The 18818-nt window shown below is 39.0% G+C and overlaps 1 protein-coding gene and 1 long non-coding RNA gene across 4 annotated transcripts in view; one reads left to right on the forward strand and one right to left on the reverse strand.

Annotated features, from left to right (window-relative positions):
* Positions 1-18818, reverse strand: part of LOC127370390 (uncharacterized) — a 180326-nt gene that overhangs the window by 122416 nt on the left and 39092 nt on the right. The gene's annotated exons all lie outside the window — the stretch shown is intronic.
* The window catches only part of LOC127370329 (ras-specific guanine nucleotide-releasing factor RalGPS1-like), a 109097-nt gene that overhangs the window by 52957 nt on the left and 37322 nt on the right, over positions 1-18818 (forward strand). For all 3 annotated transcript variants that reach the window (XM_051412308.1, XM_051412306.1, XM_051412307.1), the window contains one exon: positions 18507-18644. In XM_051412308.1, coding sequence (XP_051268268.1) covers positions 18507-18644 — 138 coding nt within the window. The remainder of the gene's footprint in view (positions 1-18506; positions 18645-18818) is intronic.

Here is an 18818-nt window from a genome sequence, read left to right on the forward strand (position 1 = left end):
CTGTTTGTTGCCACTAGATATATGTCTCACACATGTGTATCTGTGATATACATATAAGTCAGCATTTAATATAACTCATTAGACTGCATCCAGAAGACGTTTTTTAATCTTAATCAGTAACATTCTGAATCAAACACGGAGCAGATGATTAGTACTAGTAGGTATGGATCAAGTACTGACGAGCAAAACACTAGCTAACTAATCTCCATCAATTGTTAACTAACGTTAGCTAGTTACAAAGTTAATAATGGGAAAATGCAAGCCAGCTAGCTAATTTAGCTAGTTAGCTGGTATTTTGCTAACATTAGGTAGTTAACTTAAGATGTGTCACTTTTATCTTTTAACCATCTTCAAAATGTGGCTTTCTTTTCAACATAGACTAGTCCAGCACATAGCATATCTAAGTACAGGACATGGCAAAAAGGGGCGGGGCTTATGATGGGTTGATTTGGGTATTTTCCGTCTCTCACTTACTGACTATGTAAGCTGAGATGTTTATCTGTGAAAGCAGGCAGAGACTGTCCATTCAGACAATTTGCCAAAAGCAGAGGTGGAAGAGTTTATACAGTCTGTTATGTTGTCATAGTAATTACTGGTTACATAACACCTGACAAACACATTCAACAAATAGTCAGTGACTCATTGTATTTGTTTTTAATTGCACATGATGCTCACAAACCCGTGGTGATGTATGATAAGCTTTCATCCACGGATTTAAAAAACTGCCCTTTGTCTCGGAGAGGTTAGATGGGCGAGTAAGATGGTTATCCTCTGAGACATTTGGAGAAACTCTACTCTGTGGAAGAGAAGCTCATGTTGATTTGTGCTTTTATTTCAGTTCCAAAAGCTTTCACAGGGAAATTTTCAGATGGTTTAACGTCACTCTTGTAGCTTCAAATGAGCCGTATTCCAATCAGAAAAGTGGCAGGTCTGTTTGAAATACTGGGGAGAATTATAAGTAAGAAGTTAGTGCAGTATCTGGCTCTGGTCTTTATGCTGGAGAGTATCATTCACACACTTCTCATTACAACGCAAAAGTCAACATCATATTTGACAAAAACAACAAAGAACCTAACAGGCTCAACAGTGCAATAACAACATTATCGCCAATTCAAATCCCTAAAGGAAATATTATGATACTCATGTGCCACCATGCAAAGCTGAAACATGCCTCAGAGCACATTCATGCAGCGGAGCGTGCAACCAGAACCATGATTCCTCTTTACTTTGTTATGATTCTTCCTGTTATGTGTGTTTTATCAAAGAAAAATTCTTTGGGCTTCTTGTCATGGCTTTTGTACGTCATGCCATCCCGTGTCTGTTCCTTTCTTTACTTCATAAAGGAGGACATGCCCCAGCCTGTGACCACTCTCCACGCTCTCTTCCTGCACACAGTCTGCTCTGATGGCTCTGATAATGACTTACAGTGAAGCTACGACTGCTTGGAAGAAGGTAGTCAGGAAAAAGCAGCGGGCTGTGAACGGTCTTTCCTACTGCAGCCCAGAGATAACTCCAACTTACTGCTAGTTCGTGAAAGCTTTTTACTTTGACTGTTCTAATCAGGTAGTGTTTGGTTAGTCTTAAAAGAGAACAGAAGTGATGCTTTTCACATTTCTGCAGGGTTAGTATGAGTCGAGATAACAGACCATCATGAGATTATCCAATAGATCAGTGTTCCCCAACCTTCCTTAAGGGAACCCTTTTCTATCATTGAGCAAACTGAATGACATATTTTATGGATATTTCATATTATATTTAGGAATGATCGATATTGGCTTTTCTGCCGGTATCCGATATTCCGATATTGTCCAACTCTCAGTTTCCGATACCGATATCACCCGATACCGATATATGCAGGCTTTTTACACCAAAACTGTTAGGTAACAACATAAAATATCTCCTATTGTGGAATGAACACATTATGCCTAATTTTATTGTGATGCCCCACTGGATGCATACATAAATGCAACATGGCTTTTCCAAATGTAAACACTGTCTGTGCAAAATAAGAGAACAACTTCAACTTTCATTGTATTAATACTGAAAGAGCGCTAACGCTAATCGCTAGCTACGCACTAATCGCTAGCTATGTGCTAATCGCTACCTAAGCGCTATATGTGTTTAATTGTAAATTCTAAGCCAATTGTTAGTTTGGTTAAGGAACAGCTCATAGCAGGGTAAAATATTGAAGGTGCATTGTGCTTATTTTGTGTTAATATTAAAATAATTCAGCTTTAAATTTATTGCTTGTTAGCCACGGTTAGCAACCAATCAGTCTAGCGTGTAGTTGTTGTTGTTATACGTCATCTAGCGCACGCCAGTAAACATCCCATGCTGCATTCATGCAGGCTCGGAAATGCTGAAGCCTACAGAACAAACATCGGTTATAAAAATCTGATACCGATAATTCCCGATATTACATTTTTTAGTGAATATCGGAGGGCCGATATTATCGGACATCCCTAATTATATTCAATTATAACAATAACAGCAGAGAACCACTGATGAACTGTACAATGAACCCAAACAGTGAACACAATAACTGCAGGAAGTTTGTGTAAAACCAGAGATTTGGATGAATTTTTTAGCAGATTATTTCCTGTGAATATTGATCAGAGATGAGTTTTCCTGAAATTTTTTTAGGAACTCTTCATCGTTTTCTCTGTCTGTGTTATGTATTTAAATTGTTTTGAATAGTTATACATACCTAATAGGTTACTTTTCTTGACACATTTCTTAGAATCAAGAAGGCCTTGCTTTGGTGGGGTTCCTAAAATTTGGTTTCATTATTCTAATCATTACATTAAAAAGCTGTCTCACAAGTGGTGTTTATCTACTGAGGGAGTGGATCCTCTTCTACGGAGGCCGTCATGTTGAACCACCATGTTTCTACAGTAGCCCAGAACGGACAAACCAAACCATGGCTCTGGATAGGGCCTTTCACGTTTCTCTTAAGTTTCAGGGCCACCACAGTTTCTCCTCCATGCTTATAAGGAGAGTGGTGTCTTTTTAAATAAATTACATTGCTAAGGAATAGCTCATGAAATATGCATATTTTATAAAAGCACATGACGCAGCATAAAGTTAAGCATGTGTTATGTGTATGTGTGTGTATAGTATATATTCTTAATTCAGAATCCATCCAGAACAGGCACTGATATTAGCTGCTTGGTTACCATGATGGCCATGTCACTTGCAATCGTATGCCTGGCTGCCAAAACTCATCTCATTGTCAATCGCAAAAGCATTCTTGTTTTTCTGTTTGTCTCGGTCTCTCATTAGGACTCATTTTAGACCTCTTAAGACTCTGATTTGACTTGAACTCAAACTTCTTTGGACTCGGTCTTGACTAGTCCTGGTCAAGGACTTGTCTTCGACACAAAGCAGGTCTTGAATACAGCACTGGTATCGATTGTATGAGTCATACGCTATATGTAGCAAAAGCTATTTTTAAGTAACAGATGTGAAAAAAAGCACTAAACAATATAAATAATTAAAGACAATATAGTGTGATTTCCGCAATTCAATTCAGTCACACATCTACCAGATTATCACATGAAGAGACAATAAATATTTGTTTGTGTGTTTAAGGAGCTTCATCCATTGTAAAACAGTATTCAATCCTGAATGACAGCTGACCACAAGCACTGCGTGTTGACAGAATGGTCTGAACAGTGTAATGAGCTGGTAGATGCCTTGCGACTGGGCTTTGCTGTGCGTCATAGAAGCATGGAAACAGGAAGCGCAGCTACACGGCTCTGTAGACTGAGCACAGCTGAAACGCATTATACCTCACACTCGTGTGTCTATCAGGGTGACATCATCGGCAAATATTTGCTAAGCATTTTGTGTTGTGTTATGCAGATGTAATATTTTGGCAGGAGCTGCCAGCACAGCTGATATCATGGACAGCCAGTATATCTCAATGGGATTTGGGTGTAGCATGGAGAAAAATGCAACACACAGTGAAAGCCTGGAGTTGGGAACAGATTTGTAGTTTCAAGCTGTCTTCTTTTATATGTGAAAAGAAAACTTTTATTGATTGTCTTCTTGAGGTGAATTACAGTTATTTTGTCCTGTCAGCATCTCTACAACTAGACATAAAATAAGCAACATTTTCAGTGTATTGTTTATTCCATTCAACACTGATATTATGAGATGTAATGAACATTGTGGTCATAGGCCAGTGAGCCAGTAGTGAGGCTTCAGACTTGTAGTCTTGCTTCTTTCATCATTACAGGCGCAGCTTTGAAATACTGCCAAACACTGGCTGAGGTGCTACCCAATATTTCCACAACTGGTTTCCATCTCACCCTAACCCTCATCAGTTGAGCCTTTACAGTTTTATATGTTGGCAATACGGCAGTCTGCACACATCTTGTAAACTTGGTGTGTAATCATTAATGATGAAGCCCCCCTGTTTTTACTGCCTGCTCCACTTCTCTTCTTTAAATGTTTGAAGATGAAATCATAACTTTCCACATCATGTTGGCGAGATGTCATTTTTCTCACGGTATCTCAGGATGTTGTTGTATGTAAACAGCTGTCTGCTTAGCTGAATGAAAATGTCTTGTGGATAAGATACTTTAGCTTATGTGAATGGAAACCCATGCTAATGCACATTCAATGGCGTCACCCAGATGAAAAAAAAAGTTATTCTTTTGGGGTTTTTTCATGCTTGACTCTTAAACCTATATATGAACCAAACCGTCACTTCTGTGCACCATTCCACCTCTACTAAATACTAAAAAAGGTCCCGAACCTGACAAGCTGAACTTTTCTAAATGACACTATCTGTGTAGCTGTGTTGTGGTCTCCACCCTGATCAGAGCTGTAGAGGTAAATCAGCCCTGCAGCAGTAACCTTTGACCCTGAGGAGAAGACATGTAACAGCTTCACATGTCCAACTAAAGTAGAGACAAAGCCAATACAAACACTGATGACCACTGAGCTTCAGCTGTCTGCTGCAACATAGCCCTAGTTTTGACACTGTCCCCTGTGCTCCAGTTGGCTTTGGCCCTTTCCAGTTCAGCAGTTTCAGCATTGTTTGACCTCTGCTGGAGCACACACTGAGACAGCATGGCAGAAGATGATGTGTCACACACTCTTTGCAACAAACTGGCTTGAAAAAAAAAAAAGTCTGGAGTCCTGGAAGTTGATCTGAGTGTATGAGAGTAGAGCAGAGACTGGTAAGGTGCTGTGTGTTTGTGACCTGGATGCTCACATTTCATCTTCCCAGTGTGGGTGCAGCAGGCCATGCTTCCCCGACCCCTGCCCCATGACCTCTGATCCTCTAATGCCTGACCTGTGTCTTCTTTGTGCTACTGAAAATGTTTCTCACTACACTGCTCAAGAATTTCGACGTGTGTGTGTTAAACATTTCTCATGGTACCAGATTTTATCTTGAAATTGATTTTAGTATTTCAAATTTTAAAGTGCTACAGGGGGTAACTGTAAAGCCAGTGTGTATGCATGTGCATACAGGGTTGCAGGGATACATAGGCGATCAGTTACAGATCAGTATGTGATGGGAAAATAATACACTGGAGCAAAATGTTACATCCCTGACCACTTCCTGCCTGTTGTTCTATCACAAAAACTAACAAAATGCATTAATTTTAAGACTAAATAATTGTAAGCTGAAAATCTTGTAGAAATGTTAATTATACATTTCAAACAGCGCCTTGCAGTAATTAAGGAACTCTGTCAGTTGTATGTCAAAGGAAGGACACAGTCATAGTTAACCAAAATAAGATGTGATGGTCATGAGGTTAAATGTATCCATAGCAACAAGTTTCACTGGGTCTCCCACAAAGTTAGCTGGCTGTGAACCGGAGAGGCCTCTGACCTGAACGACAAAATAAAAGCACTATATAAATGCAGCCATTTTCCATTTAAAATAGGTAATTTGTCTTTGCCTCTAGAATAAGCTCTATCTTGATCTTTCACCTCTCTTTCTAACCCAGCAACAAATTCCACAAACACACACAACCCAAATGAAACAGCGTAAATACTTTCACTTTTCTTACCTCTGCTGGTGTGTCCATCTGCATTTTGCTTAAAGGTTATATCTACGAAACTCACTTGCCACTAGATATCACACTAGAGCAGCAGCATCTCAGACCAAAGCTATAGGACTGAAATCAAATAAAACTCAGCAAAACTATCTTTGTTAGTCTTTCCAGCAATCACCAACTCTGGTTTGGAAATAAAGCCTTAATTCACAGAGTTAGATTTGAAAATAGCTGCAAAACCATGTAAGCCATGTAACGTTATTTACTCCTTTGGGACAAATGCGCCTGTCAAAGTCCGTCTACTAAAAGTAGTTGTTTTTGCCACTGACAGATTCAGATTGTTATTCTAACTATCTGACAACATCATGGAAAGGATCCCTACAGAGATAGACCTTTTGTTTAACCAGAAACAGCCGTAATATCACTATCACTCTCCACCAGAGACAAAAACGCAAATTTTACCTGGCAGAGCATCATAATTTTGTAACTTAATTTCAAGTGGACAGAAACAAAATAAAACAAACCCAAACAGTCTTTGTTAGTCTTTCCACTGTTCCAACAATCACCAGCTCTGGTTTGGAATTGATTGACTTAAAGATGATTTAAAAACAGCTTCACTAGCAATAAGTTCCCAAACATTTTCACTTTGATCTACTCTTAATGGTGATTTTCTTTTTTTAACCTAGCAATAGTAATTACCAAAAATCTTTTTGCCTTTGTCAGTTACTTTACGATCTTGTGAATGATGTGATTGGGGTGTTATGATTCTTCACTACACAACATGCACTAGTGGTCACAGGGCATAAAACACAGTGACACTTCCAAACATGTTGCATAATAATTTCAAAAGCAGTGACGTATTGTGCTCTGTTGGATCTCAGATCTTGGAGTTTGGGGAGGCTAAAGTATGCACACACATACTCACGCACACACATAGTGTACCTTAGGATTCTGTGAAAACGGATTGACATTTATTTGTGAAGACTGTGGAAAGTACCTTCATTTTTGGTGTCCACATAACTTTTAAGAAATGTTTTTGAAAGGCATCGTTCTGTTGTTAAAACACAGAGTTATGCTTGGGTCTCCATCATTACACAATGAAACCAGAGCAGCCGGGGAGATAAATGGAAGTTAGAAATGGATTGAATTGCATTGGCAGTTTGTAAAGTGGCAGCAAGTGTGTGTGTGTGTGTGTGTGTGTGTGTGTGTGTGTGTGTGTGTGTGTGTGTGTGTGTGTGTGTGTGTGTGTGTGTGTGTGTGTGTGTGTGTGTGTGTGTGTGTGTGTGTGTGTGTGGGGGGGGGTGTTTGTCATCGGATACAGTTGGAGGTGTAAGAAGGGAGCAGAAATGTTTTATTCATCCAGACTGTTTATCTCAGTTGTCAGAATCTTGAGGATTTTAACATATTGACAGATCTGTGCTCTGCTTTGTCTTAGCTGAAGTCTCCTGGCTACTGGTTTTGTCAGTGGAGTCTGGTCAGCTGTAGTCACCCATTTTGCTGGTGTTCTATTGCAAAATCTTGGGGTGGCTGTGACTAGTAGAGTGGGTTGTCCAATAATCAGAAGGTTGGCAGTTTGATCCCCGGCTCCTCCCGCTACATGTTGAAGTGTCCTTGAGTAAGATACTGAACCCCAAACTGCCCCAGATGCTGTGCATCGGTGATTGAATGTGTGAGTGTGGCATGTAGTATTCAGTGCTTTGAGGACTACACAATTTGTCATATAAGCACAGTCCATTTACCATTTACATCTAGAAGCAGTGAACTTCATATATAAAAACTCAGAGGTTAAAAAGGTTAACTGACTGCATTCAGTTCAATCTTGGTGAAAGTGTTACAGAAATGTTCCAGGTCCAACCTCATACAATTGCTGTTGGGACCTTTATGTAAAAGTGAGCAGGCTGACTTTAGATTAGATTAAGAACTACACGTCTGAAAGGGGATACACCATAATCAAAGAATATACAATAGAAAATTATGTCTGACTCATCTATCAGAGTTCAGCTGACACAACAGTCACTGACAGCAGAATAAGGAGCTGTACTGAATCCAAACATGACAACAGCTGATGTAACACACTGCTGGAATCAGCAGAACTTATTCCTTCCAGTGACGATTGGGTCTCAGATGATTTTTGAGGATAAACCATAAATCTCGTTAGAAATCATATAAAGAAGGCCTTCTAACTAAGTGCAGATTTTTTCCTACAGTAAGTAATCCAGTGATAGTTGACTATAACACAAACTACTCATGCAGCATGAGTTTACGTTTACCTTTGACCATTGTGACATCACACAATGGTTTGTGGAGTACCGTTTGGCATTATGGCCATCGCTATGTCAGGTTTTTGGAGCCAGCAGCGGTGACGTACTGCGTGTTGAGCTGCTCTCATTGGCCGCTCTTAGTTTCAACTCATTCAGCTTGACTCATATTTCATCAGCACTGCCTAGTTTGACAGTTTGATCGGAGTTTGGTCTGTTGAGCTGGACGGACTAACTTGTCAGTCATAAGGTAGCCACGCCCTAAAGCATACCCTGCTTTATCATCTATTTTACTCTAAATGGGACCATCATTTACTAAATGAACATCATGCTGTATGGAAATCAAGTGAGAAGTCAGCTAATTTCTCCATAAGACTTAATACTATCAGACTTATTTTTTGCAGCCCATCGAGTTGCCTCCTGCTTGGCCATTAGAGAGAACGCAGGTTTGTAATGGTAAAAACATTGCTAAACATTATAGATAAATGGTTGAAATATCCAGCTTGTGCCACAAATAGTACTATGCAAAGTTAAGCAAACCAATTTCAACTGTATGAAAAATCTTCTAATAATATCCACTTTCATATAGTCAATAGTAGGGGTGTCACGATTCTCCAAATCCTCGATTCGATTTAATTTTTGATTTTAAAGTCACGATTCGATTTTTGATCTTTTTTTAATATTACTATTAATGCATTCCTTATATGTTATTTACTTTTTTTGGCCTTTTCCTATTCTGTTTCGGGGGGCTTTTATTTTGAAACCGCTTTTTATTTTGAAACCGTTCCAACCGCAAGGTTGTAAACAGAACAAACATTAAACAGAGACGTGAACATAGTGAAATGAAACAACACAGAATGATGATTTGATTATTTCAGCACACTCCGAAGAGACCCAAGGTTAGTGTTCATGGAATATGTACTTATCAATGTGCATTTTAAGCCTTAAAGTCATTTTGGACTGTAACTAGATCATCTTTTAAGTTGCTAAGTTGAGTAGGCTAAGTTAGTGTTAATTGACGTAAATGAAAGACAAAATACTTCCACACTGGTGATTTCAGAGTAGCAAGAGGGGCTTCGATTTCGGTCGGTTGATGTGTATTTTTTAACTGGCTGCAGCCTAAAATTAGAGTGTTGACGCCACAGGTGTGTGTGTGTGTGTGTGTGTGTGTGTGTGTGTGTGTGTGTGTGTTTTTGCGTCTTGGCATACATGCTGGACGTGACATTGGGGGGATGGCTGCATCGTCAATTCTACCTTTGAGTTCGAAGTTCGAGATTGAGATGTAATTTTGACACCCCTAGTCAATAGTGTTAAAGCTGCAGTAGGTACGATTTATAAAAATAACTTTTTTCATATTTGCTGAAACTTTCACTATATTTTGACAGTGGAACATGAGACAGATAATCTGTGAAAAAACAGGTTTCTCTGGCTCCTCCTAGTGATCCTAATGGTATCTGCATGAATTCCCAGGGCCTGAACGAAAACAACCAATCAGATATATATTTTTTTAGTACCTTTAGAGAATTTTACATGGAAAGTGTTCTCAGGATTTGTTAAGGCCGCTGAAGCTGCTGAGGCAGCATTTAGTTTTCATGTTAGTGGAAATTTCACTGATATCTGCATCACCATAAATACTTTCCACTAAAATAAACTGACAGTATGAATACATCTGTTTAAGCCTGTATGTCAAATTTCGCCATGCTGGAACGGTCTGCACAGGTGCAGTGTGGGCTAGCCCCCCAGTTTATTGGAGTCATTTTTATGAATTCACATTCTCTAGTATGTCCACCTGTGCCCTCTGGTCTTTTCCAAAGCCCTATAAAATGCTATGTCTACCCCCATTTTCCACATCCTATCTCAGCCACACTGTTGATGTATCCACAGAACATTCCCAGAAAACAAAAAAAAGTCTGGTCTCACTATCCCTGCACGTGCAAATAGCCTTTTGTACCCTGTCTGTTACATGCTAAATCCCTGCTAACCTTCACTTGTGATTCAAAAGACCAGAGTCGTTTATATTTGGGCTGCTTTGGGAACATTGGTAAAAGAATTGTCCCTGACTTGAGTCTTTTGTCAAAAAGAAAAACTAGGACAAACCACACAACCCTAGTGTCAACATTGTTAAAACTGGGATAAAATATGCACAATTATTATTAAACTGCCTGAACAACATCCACTTCAAACATGTGAGCGTGGAATGTGCAAGACCTGGCTATCCATAGTATAATGTTCCACAGCAGTAAGAATGATACAAGAGTTGGTATCATATTAACCAGTATTAAAGCCTACATGAGCTTCAGTGTATTTGTCCTAGAAGAGTCAAATGGCATAAGCTAATATACTGTGTATGACGGTAGAATGGAACAGGAGCTGGTCCATGTTTATAGTCCTGAACTGGCTAATATAGATATAAACAACTGGCATATATGTGGATATACAGGAAATATGTAATAACAGTAAAGTTATATGTTAAATTAGTGATTGCCATATGTCAACACCAGGGATGGATCTAGAGGGGTCGCAGCTGCCTGGACACCCTAGTTTGGTGTCAAATGCTGTCAAATTTAACTCATTAATTTATATGAAAGATCTGTTAGAGTAATGAGAAGAAAACATAGAATTTGTCTGTATGATTGTTGAGGTAACATAACACAGAGAATTGTATAAAAAGTTCCTAAAAATAAACTCATCTCTGATCAGTATTTACAGGAAATAATCTGCTCAAAATACATTAAACTTTCTGGTTTTAACTTCCTGCAGGTATTGTGTTCACTGTTTGGATTCATTGTACAGTTCATCAGTGGTTCTCTACTTTTATTGTTATGCATTAAATATAATATGAAATATATATATATTTCTGTAGATCCGCCCCAGTCAACACAACTCATTTAATTCCACTTCCCCAGTTCAAGATGCTTTATCAGATGCCCAGCATCAAAGGCATGACAGACTGTCATATTTACACCTTGGATCTTCGTTTGCTTTACATTGCGGTTTAATGAGAAGTTAGCTCACCAACAAATTACAGCTAAAAATGATTGACGTGAAGTTGGTACACAAGTAGACCAAAACGTTGAAGAAGCATGTGGCAGTCCTGCCCTTAAACCCTAATGATGCAACTGTGGATATTTGGGTTAAGGTGCTTTAGTGGTAATCACCACATGCGCCATGCAGCAGCCTGAAGGAAAAACTGAGGTAATGGGTATTTTACCAGAGAAGCTCCGTGATCTCAAACTGCAACTGACTGCCCTGTTAATATTCCAATATCTCTTACCTCCTGTTAAATGTTCAAGTTCATGTTGAAGTTATAGTAGCCCAGTGCATAGTAAAGTCCTTGGTAGTCCTTATAAGGAGTCATGTAGGTTTGTTTTTCCTGATTTCCATTAGCCCGGAGAAGACACCATTCAGTGCCCACTTCTGTACATCCTAACTGGCTGATTCCACTCTGGCTGCAGTTTGGTCACCGAATACACGCCTTGTCTATTTTTGACGGAAGGTGCATGAAGGTGCACAGAGCGACTAACGGGCAGGGAGTATGACACAGGAACGGCAGACTTGTAAAAATTGTAAAAACAGACCAATTGGCAACATAGCCTACTTGCGAACATATCAGCATCCTATGAGGAACTGCTGGCTGCTACAGTACGAGCTACAAGCGTGGTGTGTGTGACGATGTGTGACGTTTACTCTGAAACCACAATGGCGGTCAGTGGGAAAGATGTTTTCTCTCTTCCCCCAACCACATTATATGGTTCGTCAATCTAATTGGTTGAAGTTCACCTGTAATAGACACGATAGACAGATGTTCATCCAATCACTTGCCAAGTATTTTGTGAAACTGCCTGCCCGTTTCTAAACAGTTTCAAACAACAACTTATCTGATAGTTCTGTTTAACAAACCACCTGGCGCAGTCATGTTAGGATTATCCCATCTGTAGGACAAGGCTGGTAGAATGACCTGAAAATGGACTTGGAAAAACAGCGCAAGATGGAATGATAGACGGACAGGTTAGGAAAAATGAGCAAATCGACAAAATCTGGCAGGCAAAATGCTCTGCTTCAGAGAGCTCCCAGTGGGGTATAAAGCTGTGCAGAAGAAAGAACAAAAGCGCATCACGATGTCACAGTGGAATGGAGGTGTAACGTACTAAAAGAGCTTGAGTTTTAGTCCCGGTGGTGGATGCTTGGTTTGTCATCTTAAATGTGATGGACAAGTATAATAGCCACTTGCCTGTGCTGGAGGTGAGGTTCTGTAGAGCCTCCACATCTGCTCTCCATTGAGCTGCATGCACACAGTTAGAGGAGATTCCCACATAGTAACATACTGTGGGAATCCACAGATTTTATTGTCATAAGCTTTAGAAAGAGCACTACACTCAGTGTCCTACGAGAAACCTCAGCTAAAAGATATCAATAATAATGTGTCTGTAATATTATTTAAGAGACTGGAATCTTATATGTATTCAGTCTGCCTCATGATCAGTTAACTGCTGGTACACAATAATTTCACTAAACTGATCATTATGGATATGTTTTGGAGAAAATCTAAGCAGTTTCTTTTTCTACAGTAAGGACAAAATATTTAGAGAACAAATAGGTCAGGAAAGTTCTGGAAAGTAGTGTCTGTTTAAGAGATAGGACAATGTCCAATGAGCTGTTAATGATGGCAACAATAGTGTTAGTTTTCATTGTAACATAAATCAGAGGAGATTTACATTTACAGCCTGTACAAAAGAAACAAAAACACATGGATGGAATCTATTCATGTCTACTAACTAACAGCAGTAGAGTGCTCACACGCTGCTCTTCCCTGCAGTGATTTTAGCAGCTGGGAGTCATTAGTTCAGGGTTTTCAGTGTAGTCCTTAAAGCCTAATCAAGCAGAACAGTAGGTTGCATACTACAGCGTACTATACTATGTGTACAGTGTTAGAAACAGTTTGGGAATAGAGCAGGCGATTTAAAGAAATATACTTTGCAGGTGATTGGATGAACCATCTATCACTGTCTATCACTGTCTATCACAGACAAACTTCAACCAATCAGATCAATGAACCATATAACATAGTCAAACCCTTACTGAAGCCAGTCAGGAGAAGAGAGAAAACATCTTTTTCAGAGAGAAAAGCCTTTAGCAAAATACTCTCCAGTTCTGATAGAACTATAGAACTGATGCTAGCATCTGCTATGCTAACCTCTTTAGCAGCCACTCGGTTGTTTGCACTACCTGTTGTCACGCCTAAACCACGCCCGACTATCAAAATTGTTGGTCATTGCATCATTGCAGCTCTTAATGTCTTTCAGGTTTGCATTTCCAAGATAAAATTACAAATATAATCTTTACACATTGTTTTTCCATATTGTTTTTAATTTGAATTTAGATTGGAATCTAGTTTAATTTAAATTATTTGATAGTTAGGATTGTAAAGAGAACTTGTGTTTCCTGTATTTGCAGTGTATTTTTAAATTCAGTATATGTATAGTATTGACAAATATGTGTGTATGTTTTCTGTTTGTGCTTTGTCAAATTTTACTGCGGTGGTCATTCCCAACCACCATGAACAGCACTGAACCACTGTTATACAACGTCACCGTTTATCATTAACACTTGTTAAAGTCACTAGGAAACTAAATTAGCAGTTATTTGTCTGTCTTGGTTTTCCAGTTTTTTGTTTAGGACTCAAGGAAAGACGATGTTTGCTTTTTTTTTGTGCAACCACAAATTGGTGTTGTCAACATCAGAGAGAAGATTTGTGACTTGTAAACAACGCTGCCAGCATTGTGTGTGTATCGATATAAAATGTGGGCAAAACCTTCATTGGGTGCTCACAAATTATGCTTTAACAAAACACTGCTGAAAGTCAAAGAGAGTGGAAATTAACCATCCAGTCGAACCCTGAACACTGACAGCAGGAATCAGGCAGTCCTGGCCTTACACACAATCGTTTATTTTATTATTATTTACATTTGTAGGGTCGCCATTGCGCTTAGACAGACGAGTGAGTTATCTTTGATGGATGTATCCATTTTAAGGAGTCACAAGGATCAGCGATTCATCACATACTTATTAAAATGATATATTTTTGAGCAGGACCTTCTCTACTTTATGTGAATTTTTATTATTTAATGAATTGATTTGTTTGCATTTTGAAAGATACAGCAATGTGACAGATTGTGTGTTCATTTATACAGTTTAAAGTTACAGCACATTAATAAACTTTTTCTGTAAATGAACCAGTTTGGCCATCCTTGCTAATTTTCAACTGCAGTGTAATGACATCTACAAAACACATAAAATACACTGAACAGGAATAATGTATATATTGCTTAGCTTAGAACATCATAAAAACACATAAACAAGGGCAGCAATACATAAAACATACAACAACGTAGACTTCAGGTTATTTGTATAAGTTATGGAGTATGGGCACACACGTGATTTGTCTCTCAGCCATGATTTTAAATTACTTTTAAAGGTCCAGTGTGTAACATTGAGGAGGATCTATTGTCAGAAATGGAATATAATATTTATAGGTATGTTTTCATTAGTGTAAAATCACCTGAATATAGGAATTGTTGTGTTTTTGTTATCTGAGGCGGAGTCTGCCATACAGAGGGAGTGGGTCTTCTTCTACAGAGCCTTCATGTTAAACCACCAATGTTTCTACAGTAGCCCAGAATGGACAACCCAAACACTGGCCTTAGAGTGGGCCTTTTGTGTTTTTTCAGGACAACTGTAGTTTCTCCTACACATTCACAGCTCGTTTTCATTCCCAGGCTGTCAAATACAGATGCAAATGGTGTTGAAATTGAAATTGAAGAGAAGCTAGTACAGGAGAGATGTGATCTCTTTTTCTAGTTCCTGTCAGTACTCGTGCTGCAGCGTTCTGTATTAATTGGAGCGTTTTAATGGACTTATTGGGGCAACCTGATAATAAAAAGTTGCAGTAATCCAGCCTTGAAGTAACAAATGCATGGATTAGTTTTTCTGCATCTGTCTGTGATAGTGTGTGTCTAATTTTTGTAATATTACATAAATGAAAGAAGGCAGTCCTAGAGGTCTGCTTCATGTGGGAGTTAAAAGACAAATCCTGATCAAAGATAACTCCAAGATTCCTGACAGTGGTGCTAGAGGCCAAGGTAATGCCATCTAGAGTAACTATATCTTTAGACAGTGAGTCTCTAAGGTTTTTGGGGCCAAGAACAAGAATTTCGTCTTTTTCTGAGTTTAACATCAGAAAATTGCAGCTCATCAAGACATGTTTGTAATTTAGATAATTGATTAATTTCATCGGGCTTGATCAATAGATATAACTGCGTATCATCTGCATAACAGTGAAAATTAATGGAGTGATTCCTAATAATGTTGCCTAAAGGGAGAATATATAGAGTAAATGGTATTGGTCCAAGTACAGAACCTTGTGGAACTCCATGACTAACTAGTATTTATTGAAGATTCATCGTTAACATGTACAAACTGCGAACGATCTGATAAATATGACTTAAACCAGCTTAGTGCGGTTCCTTTAATGCCAATTTGATGCTCAAGTCTCTGTAAAAGAATATTATGGTCAATGGTGTCAAATATAGCACTAAGATCTAATAATACAAGTACAGAGACAGGCCCATTGTCAGAAGCAATCAGAAGGTCGTTATTAACTTTAACCAGAGCTGTCTCTGTGCTATGATGAACTCTAAATCCTGACTGAAAATCCTCAAATAAACTATTGTTATGTAGAAAGTCACACAACTCTTTGGCGACTACCTTCTACAGAATCTTAGAGAGGAAGGGGAGGTTAGAGATTGGTCTATAGTTGGCTAAAACCCCTGGGTCAAGAGTGGGCTTTTTAAGAAGGGGTTAAATTACAGCTACTTTAAAGGACTGTGGTACATATCCTGATAATAAAGAAAGATTAATCATATCCAGTAAAGAAGTGCCAATTAAGGGAACAACTTCTTTAAGCAGCCTAGTTGGGATCGGGTCTAACAGACAGGTTGATGGCTTCGGTGAAGAAATGATTGAAGTTAACTGATCGATAGCAGAAAAACAGTCTAAATATATATCTAAGTTTACATTAGCAAAAGTCCCTGAACTTGGAGAGCCACTGATAACTGTTGATGGCAGTTGGTGATTAATTTTCTCTCTAATAGTAATAATTCTATTGTGGAAGAAGCTCATAAAGTCGTTGCTACTTAAGGTTATGGGGATATGTGGCTCAATAGAGCTGTGGCTCTCTGTAATCCTGGCTACAGTGCTGAAGAGGAACCTAGGGTTATTCTTATTTTCTTCTAATTCATCTTAATTAATACCTTAATGAATGTCCATAAGTTCTGTCTCCTGCCATTGACTGTGGTGGGCCACCCTGCTCCTTGCAGCCATCCCTAATAGACCTTAAATGGTGTGGTTTTCAGTGGAAAGGATGGGGTCCAACGATGATTGCAAAAATGCTGGAAGCTTTTCACCTCAACAAGAGTGCAGTCCTTGAGCAACACTGAATATTTATTTAGCTTGGAAAGCTATGGGATGTTAAGATATCAGCTGCGTCATCAGTGCAGAAATATTGGTGTTTACATTTTAACTTAGGTTTTAATTTGTGGCTGTTTGTAACACTGTGCTGATTTGTTTTTTAAACAACTGGACACATTCCTGGTCGAAACAGCAAGGTGTTTGAGAGTTTACAAAATGACGTGGAAATGGTTTGCAACATCTGTATATAGTACCTGTTTGCCTGTCTGCCTGTCTGTCTGCTGTGTGTATTCAGTATGTTATCTGATATGCGCCAGTATGAAAACACTTTTGTTCCGGTATATAATGCAGAAAAAATGCTTGTGGTAATTTATTGGTGTTACTGCAAAGTTTATCCAGCAGAGTGTGCTGTGATTTACAATACTATGTAATGCAGCAAAGATTAAGAGAGAAGCAGCTTTCAGCAGTGTTGACTAGAATTAGGTGACAGTGTATACGTTAAATGATTTAACATGTAAAAGAATATCTAACTTAAACCCTCTACAAGGAACTTTCATTTTGTGTAGATTCTGGCGGGCCCCGGTTACAAAAGCTGTAGTGTTTCTACTGCCTTGCTTTGTCTGAGTCAATCTGACCAAATCCGACAATATCGACATAAATAAAGAGGAACGACATGACAGCTCTCCAAAATTGAAGCCAAAACATTTTGATCGCCCCCGGGTGGCTGACTGCAGTATAGGCCATAAAGCCCACTGTCTCCATGTTGGCGGATGGGACATGGGTAGTTCTTATCATGCTGATTGTATGTTCGAGTGTTCATTTTCTGATCAGTGTGGTTTTAATTAGTTCTTTGCCGACCCCGATCACTACTGTGCAGACTCTAGCTCCAAATGGCAAAAGATGACAGCGGCCGTATCCACTGTATTTTGGCTTCATTTTTGTACAGTGGCAGGAAGTAGAGACACAACATCCATACTTTCATAATCGAGTTTGTGTACATATACATTGTATATTTGTTCAAAAGGTACACTACATCAAATACAGTACCCAGACTCGGGGAGAGTTTCCAGTCTGGTATTTAGTAACAGTTAGTGTACAGTAATTAAGACAAATTGTAGGAAAGTTGGTGACTCAACAGATATTTTCCAGGTTATTTTTGACACATTTTATGAGCTCTGTGTTTTTTCCTCCTGTCCTTGGTAATAGATGCCAGAAGTCAGACATGCAACCCTTCCACTTGAATAAAAAGTTATCACGTTTTTGCATTCTTTTTTTTGACATGCACATTTCTCCTGCTTCCTTGGCACATCCAAACACCAAAACTATCCAAGTTAGTGTCCAAAACCACAGGAATAAAAGTGTTACATTAATATGCCTTCATCTATGAGTAAAATCATTTCTTTGTTAATTTATAAATAACTTCTCAAGTGTATAGTAGTTCATTTTTCCCCACAAGCTGCCCACACGCAGGATGTGTGCGTAAGGATGTGCACTGTCTGGGCAGAGAAGGGCTGGTCTCTGCAGAATGTCAAAGAAGACCAGCCAGTCACTGAGCTTGATGATGAGCTTGTAGGTCATAATGGTACTGAATGCTGATCTATAGTCAATAAAACTTTAATAAAGGTCAAAACAACTCTTTAAGTCAGTCTTTGAAATGACTGGGTGTGTCTTGATTTGAATCACTACTCTTCCCAATAGAACCGCTATTTGGTAAGCATTTTGTGAAAGCAAAGCTGGTGTCAGTGCTGTCTTGTGTTGTCTCCTCCAGGGATCTACCTGTTAGACATGATCTACATCGACTCAGCCTATCCTGCATCAGACAGCATCATAGAGACGGAGCAGCGGACCAATCAGATGAACAACCTTCTGAGGGTCATCTCCGACCTGCAGATGTCATGTAACTACGGTAAGAACATCTACATTGCCCAGTAGAAACAGTGTAGAACCTGCCGGTCTGGATCATCTCGAATGAGCCTATTGTGCTGTGTGAATTAGGGACACATGACTTCACGGTTTAATGCTAAATTTGTTTCCTCCTCTTTCCCCTAGTTTACTTATTTACTTACTTATCTGTTTGCTT

This window comes from Dicentrarchus labrax, unplaced genomic scaffold (genome assembly GCF_905237075.1).
Source record: "Dicentrarchus labrax unplaced genomic scaffold, dlabrax2021, whole genome shotgun sequence".
NCBI classification, from domain to species: Eukaryota; Metazoa; Chordata; class Actinopteri; family Moronidae; genus Dicentrarchus; species Dicentrarchus labrax.